This window comes from Adiantum capillus-veneris, chromosome 26 (genome assembly GCF_014529385.1).
Source record: "Adiantum capillus-veneris isolate H3 chromosome 26, ASM1452938v2, whole genome shotgun sequence".
Lineage (NCBI taxonomy): Eukaryota > Viridiplantae > Streptophyta > Polypodiopsida > Polypodiales > Pteridaceae > Adiantum > Adiantum capillus-veneris.
The window spans coordinates 114,447,504-114,454,681 of record NC_140956.1 but is presented as its reverse complement, the minus strand read 5'-3'; the positions used below and the strand labels follow the sequence as shown (position 1 = coordinate 114,454,681).

Sequence of the window (7,178 nt, the reverse complement as noted above, 5' to 3'; positions counted from 1 at the left end):
CGATAGTCTATGCACATGTGCATAGAGCCATTCTTTTTGGCCTGCCCCAAAGGATTAAGGCCATAGTGATGTGTTCCCTTTTTGCTAATGAAAAATGACAGATTATTGTTTAAAAATAATTAAACGCAGAATTTTTTGATAGGTGGATAAGTTAGTGGGCACTCATTCTTCAGTATGGTGGGATACCTTCTAAGCCATGAAAGCAATACACAATGAGTGTCCACCATCTTATCTCATTTCTATGCTCCATTCTACAAACAATCTATTAATTTCCATAGTTCGAAAAAAAAAAGACAAAACTAATTGCATGCGGGTGTTCACATTGGCAACAATCTCGCTGAGGAACTAGCCAGTGCCCCTAAACCCGCACCTTGCCCCCTCCTCCATCGTCTGCGTGGCTTGACAACCTAACCATGAGAGAGACATTCTCTCTGTGTGCACAAAAGACCTGCGGCTCAATCTACCTATAGCAAGGGTAGACAAGGAGACACACACACACACACACACACACACACACACACACACACACACAGAGTGTGTGTGTGAGAGAGAGAGCCTTTGTTTTTCTTTGCCTGCTCTCCCTCTCGATCCCACCTTTGCAGCCCGATTTTTCGTCATCTTTGCTCGACTTGTCTCCACTTTCACCAGGAGACATGCATTTCTTGGCGTGTGTGTGTGTGTGTGTGTGTGAGAGAGAGAGAGAGAGAGAGAGAGAGCGAGAGAGCCACCGTCCACGTGGAATAGAGATAAAGAGAAAATTATCAATGTGTGTACTAGGCCTATGTGTGTGTGTGTGTGCGCGCGCGCGAGCGCCATCTACCCATGTTCATGCACCTCCCTCTTAGCGTGCACACATGCACGCCTGAGCGCTCTCCGAGCGTTCGAAAAGTGCACAAGGCCCACCTCAGGCCCACGACGCCCTTGTAGGATTCCCACCGTTGCGCCACCAGCTCTATCGGAACGTCACTGCCCCCTTCACTGCCGTTTGTAGCCGGCGAGTACCGTTGGTGAAGCGGGAATGCTTGTGATTGACTGACAGGCTCTGACACGCTAAAAAGGCTCCTAACAAGCTCACGAACTGCGCCGATTTCTCTGCATGTGCGCGAAAGGCCGATTCGAGCCTTGCAGTTTTCCCCTCAGCCGGGTTTGCTGCATGTGCACATCCTATCTGTCTGCCCTCCCAACAATGCATCCTGCTTGTCCTAATAATTCGTCAACTTGCTGGCAGAAATTTCGCAGACAGGTCTGCTTCAATTCCCCCATAGAATACAACCCACTCAAACCTTTCATCTTGATGATTCCAAGCTCAGCATGTTCTGTACCACCCCTCCCTGACCTGCACGTGACCTTGCACTCAACAATCTACCTTGCGTGAGTATAGGAGGTCACCTACCAAGAGGCCTTGCACGAGAGAGAGAGAGAGAGAGAGAGAGAGAGAGAGAGACTCTGTAGTCCCTTTTTTGCCTCCTCCTATAGTACTCCCTTCTCCACTGCCAGCACCATCCTCTGCTGCTGCCCCTCCTAATTCGCCAGCACCGTCCTCTACTACAGTTGCTCCACAGAGAGAGAGAGAGAGAGAGAGAGAGAGAGAGAGAGAGAGAGAGAGAGAGAGAGCAATTCCCTTTGTTCAGCAAACACATTTTTCCTTGGCGAAGATCTTTGTTTTTAATGTGAAGATCTATGTGTCAGTTGATCATTCTGGTTTAGGTAATTATGCAGGCAATGGGCCTTCTACAGGAAAGGCTGCTCAGAGAAGCACTGGAATATAATGATAATGTTGACAAGAGGACTGATTGGGGTGACTTTGCACAAGATGGTAGCGGAATCAAGAGTGTCCCTTTTGCAATATGCTAATAATGCAGTTTGATACAGGGATTTGTCACAATGTCTGTCCTATGAATTGACATCCAAGAAGTATGTCGGTGGACTTAATGTAAAAGGAGCGCATTTGAGAGGAAGCATAAAATTTTTGGCATCTTGATTCAGATTCCAGAACTTTGAGAGCTCCGTTAATCTAAGTACAGATAAATGGAAGCCTTCAAAGGGGCCCTTGCAAAAGCCTAGACTTTCTAGGGGTAGGGTCTAGGGGAGCCGGGCCAAGTACTGGTCTCTGACTCAAGGCAGATACAGTCTTGCAGTACTAGATATAGCTTGTGCATTATTGTGCATGCTGAGGTGTCGTACACTCCTGCAGCACAGCTACACCCCGCTATTCTGCATGCTGACGAGTCTTACAATGATTGGAAATCATTGCCATGCAGATTACGAGTGCTGACGTGTCTGACATCTGACAGGCATCAACAAAAATTACTGTTTGGAATTGCTTGTAGATTGACGGCACAGATGGCCTGCCCGGCGACCCTGGACCTTGACAGGGTAGGGACCATTCCCCGTAATTACTGCGACTGCATGGTGACCGGCGGGGAGCCGGGAGCCATGGCGGGAGCAGTGATTATGAGGGAATGGTCATTGACGGACCATTCCCGGCCGTCAGGTATCGGGGAGAAGGGGGCCAACAATGAAACTGAGTGCATTGATCAGAGCAGACTGAAGCGATGACAAGGACATTAATGTAGGTAGTCAGGGGGCCACTTCATCAGTCGTTGACTTGGCTGCAGTTGAACCTGCAGAGCTTGTGAATCAGAGAAAGGCTCGTCGCAAGATGGATCCTTCACAAGATAGTTTGTCACCAGCGCGAAGCTTCTCAAGCATATCAAGCACCTTATCTAAACAGCATACCACAACTCAGTGGCCTGCAGAGCACACGGATTTCGACTGCTGAGTTGGCTGAGTTTCATTGCAGGACACTGGAGAAATTTTGTGCATTAATATTCTGATCGCTGATGTGTCAAAAGCAGCTAACATTCTGTGTGCTGATTGGGGAGGCCTTGATTGGTCAATGTCATGCAGATTATTACGCATGCTGATTGGCAAGCATCTAATGATTGCACAGTACATTACGGCTGATAAAGTCAACTAGATAGACGGCCAGGATCAGCAGCCCCCTGACCCCCGACCTTGACGGGGGGAGTATGGAGGATCCCCGTTACTTGTGTCTGGAAAGAATCAGGGGCATCAGAGAGATCAAGCCCTAAACCGTGTTGGCTGTGGCTCTTTGATCTAGGTTGGAAAGGTCGGGCCCTTTAGTCGCGGCCTAAAGAGGCTAGAAATGCTGGCCTTGGAAGGTGTAGGGACATTGCAGGGCCATTCCCTACACCATCAAATGTCTAGGGGAGGAGGGCCATGCAGCTTGCGTAGAGGACACAGTTGCTCAGCTTGCGCAGACGACACAGTTGATCAGAGGCAATGATTGGCTGCAGGGGGTCATTTTTTCGCATGCTGGCTTGGCAAATGCTCGTGAAGATTCTGAGTGCTGACGTGCGATTAAATCATTTGCAAAGCTTGGTGATGATTCTCCATGCTGACGTGTTGCCCATCCAATGGCTGCAGACCCATATTCCGCCATGGAATCGCCAGTAAACGAACGGCCAAAGATGCCTGACCCTGGACTTTGACGAGGTGGGGAATCTCCCTCACCCCCACTGTTCCGGGCTGGAATAGGCGAGGCGGAGGCCGAGCCTGTTCCCTGTCTCGGAACAGTGGGGGTGAGGGAGATTCCCATCCGTCATGCATTTGTCTTGTTCACTGTTAGAATGCTAATGCAATGGATGGTTGAGATTGCTTGATGCGCTGGAATACACAGGCCCAAGGCATGACGGTGTAGGAATCTGCAAGTGTGGGGAAGAGCTGTCCACAATAGCAAGAGTACGATGGGGTCCATTTTACCCGTCACTTTCCCCGTCTTGAAGACACCAGTCTTGCAATCATCCATGAAATTAAAGAGGTTCCCTGACCTAAAGTTAGCAGGTTACAAACCCCTCTACGATTTATTCATTGTGCCAAGCTGAGAAGCATGGAGGGGAGCATTTGCTCTCTCACAACCTTGGAGCCTTTGTAACTGAGTTGGTGCGGACGATTGGTAAGCATTCCAGATTTGAGAAATTTGATGAATCTGTGGAGGGTCGAGTTGAAAGAAGTATTGCCTTAGCAAAAGGGTGCTCCGTGGGCACAACTGCTGGTCGGTTGAATTTGCTGAGGGGGATTGAGCACATCAGATGCCTTGCCAGACAGCATGAGGCAATAAATAACTCTGTTGGAGGGAGACGCAGAAGACGACAGCAGGCTAGGACTTTCAGCATCTCCTTAGCCGGCTCACTTTGCTCTTAATAGATGTCAAAGAGTCACCATCCTCCCTTCCCTTTTTGCGCGGGTTGATAGCAGCTCTCCATGTTGATTTTGACCGATTTTCCAAATGTAGTGGATCTCACTCATCAAGGAAATGGCTCTCTCTCTCTCTCTCTCTCTCTCTCTCTGTGTGTGTGTGTGTGTGTGTGTGTGTGTGTGGATCTGGTCTCGTCGCCGAGGCCAACGTGACTGAGGTGCATGTGACAACACAAGAGTAGGAAAGGTGCTTTGGAGCCTGAAAGAATGTCAATGGGAGAGTGGCAGTCAGATGTAGCCTAAGCAATGAGAAACACCTAGAGTCGACAAGGGGATTTGCAGCAATAGGCTACAAGCGGGCTAGCACTCTCAACGCCCCCTCTTGACTCATCAAGATCTGTCTCTGCTTGCCTTACGGACAGTTAGCACTGCATGCCTGATTCAAAGTTTCCATTTTCTGTCTGCATGATTCATTAAATGAATGCATCCACAATGAGAAGGCTTTTACCACTCTTTATATATCCAAGAGAAGATAGAACATGACGGCAATCTTTTACCTATTGCATCTCCCTGCTCAAAGCATAGCTTGTGAGCAACTTATTTGTCTCATTGTAGGGACGCTACCTTGTTAGGAGGGTTTCTAACTGCACCTGTTCGTCTTGTTTCAAATTTTGTGATGGTTGAAATTTAGAATTTTGGAGCTGCACTTGGACTTGGGTTGGTCATGTTGAATCTCACAAGTACTTAGTTTTTTTTAATGCTTACATTGACAGTTTCAATAAGTTAGATAATGCCTGTATAGTCCATATGGTAGATTATTTGAGACTTTCTATAGCTTTTTCATTAAATTTTGTGATGGTTGAAAGCTAGATTTTTGGAGTTGCACCTGGGCTTGGGTTGGTCATGTTGAATCTCACAAGTACTTAGTTTTCATTAATGCTTACATTGACAGTTTCAATAAGTTAGATTATACCTGTATAGTCTATATGGTAGATTATTTGAGAATTTCTATAGCTCTTAAAGAAATACATGCTCAAAGCAAGTAGGCTTGCTCTCCATTGAACATGTGTGTGTGTTTTGTGACATGCATCTTAAAGCAGACTGAGGTAGTTCGTTGCCAATGATCGAGTGAGTTGGAGTTCTTGTAAGGTTATGCATCATTTATCTTCTTTCGCAAAGGTCATGCCTTTCAATTGCTGAGAAGAGCTATCATTTCACTTTGGGGGGCAGTAAGATAGATAGCAGTGTTGTGGACATTAAAGACCAGATAAACCAAAAGCGACCTCTGAGAGCCTCTTGCAGAGCCCTCTTCCTGGGAGTCCCAACAACAATCAAGGCCGCTGCTCCCTCTGTTTCGCAACCAAGTACTGCACAAGTTTGCCTTCTCTATGTGTGTGTGTGTGTGTATTCCATGTCCTTTGCAGTAATAGTAAGCAAATCTTTCTTACAGTTAAAGGTGCTGTGTCTTTTGCCAAATTTCTAAAGATTTTCCAAGAATATACACCATATAGAGGAGAGACACAAGTAGGCCTTTGATTTTCATGCTGGAGACCATCGCATGCTGCTTGCGCTGCTTCTCCGATATGGTAACGACCTCTGAGAGCCTCTTGCGGAGCCCTCTTCTTGGAAGTCCCAACAACAATCAAGGCCGTTGTTCCCTCTCGTTTGGAACCAAGTACTGTCACAGGTTTGCATTCTCTCTCTCTCTCTCTCTCTCTCTCTCTCTCTCTGTGTGTGTATGTGTGTGTGTATATACCATGTCCTTTGCAGTAATAGCAGGCAAATCTTTCTTGCATTTAAAGGTGCTGTGTCTTTTGCCACATTTCCAAAAATTTCCAAGAGTATACACCATGTAGAGGAGAGATACAAGTAGGCCTTTGATTTTCTTGTTGGAGACCATCGCATAATGCTTGCGCTGCTTCTTCTATACGGCAGCGACCTTTGAGAGCCTCTTGCAGAGCCCTCTTCTTGGAAGTCCCAACAATCAAGGCCGTTGCTCCCTCGGGTTCGAAACCAAGTACTGCACAGGTTTGCATTGTGTGTGTGTGTGTGTGTGTATACCATGTCCTTTGCAGTGATAGCAGGCAAATCTTTCTTACAGTTAAAGGTGCTGTGTCTTTTGCCAAATTTCCAAAAATTTCCAAAGAGTATACACAATGTATAGGAGAGATACCAGTAGACCTTTGATTTTTATGCTGGAGACTATCCCCATACTGCTTGCGCTGCTTCTCCTATACGACAACGACCTCTGAGAGCCTCTTGCAGAGTCCTCTTCTTGGAAGTCCCAACAACAATCAAGGCCACTGCTCCCTCTGGTTCGCAACCAAGTACTGCACAGGTTTGCATTCTCTCTCTCTCTCTCTCTCTCTCTCTCTCTCTCTCTCTCTCTCTCTCTCTCTCTCTCGCTTTGTGTGTGTGTGTGTGTGTGTGTGTGTGTACCATGTCCATTGCAGTAATAAAAGGCAATTTTTCTTATAGTTAAAGGTGCTGTGTCTTCTGCCAAATTTCCAAAAAATTCCAAGAGTGTACACCATGTAGAGAAGAGATATCGAGTAGGCCTTTGTGCTGGAGAATGTCACAGACCAGTGACGTTGGTGCAACCAAAGTTGGTCTATGAAGGGAAGTGCTCTATGGCGAGCTATGGGTGCTAACACGTGCATGGTAAAGGGCTAAAGCAGGAACGAAGGCCTTGGGAGAGCATGTCGGGGCAGAAGTGTATGTCTAATGCGGTCTTTAAGGCCAAAAAGGCCCTAGAATGGTCCAGGTGGAATAGCAAGTAAAGGTGCCCGGAATGCCGAGTCAGTGTTCTAAAATGTGGTCTTTGAGATGCTCTATGGGCCTGTCCAAACGGCTCGTCAAACGGAGTCCCAGTGTGAAAGTTATGATTCTCCGAAGATGGAATGCCTTGCAGATCTCCGACGAGCAGGGCAGGTACAAACAGGTGGCCAAAAATGGGA

The 7,178-nt window shown here is 47.1% G+C and overlaps 1 protein-coding gene across 1 annotated transcript in view; it reads left to right on the top strand.

Moving 5' to 3' along the window:
• The first annotated feature begins 678 nt into the window (after nt 1-678).
• LOC147424024 (uncharacterized) overlaps nt 679-7,178 on the top strand; it is a 63,572-nt gene continuing 57,072 nt past the window's right edge. Inside the window, exons 1-5 of the mRNA XM_086501850.1 lie at nt 679-5,585; nt 5,672-5,908; nt 6,024-6,073; nt 6,157-6,249; nt 6,323-6,559. Of these exons, the coding sequence (XP_086357976.1) occupies nt 5,763-5,908; nt 6,024-6,073; nt 6,157-6,249; nt 6,323-6,408 (375 nt within the window). The 5' untranslated portion in view covers nt 679-5,585; nt 5,672-5,762 and the 3' untranslated portion in view covers nt 6,409-6,559. The remainder of the gene's footprint in view (nt 5,586-5,671; nt 5,909-6,023; nt 6,074-6,156; nt 6,250-6,322; nt 6,560-7,178) is intronic.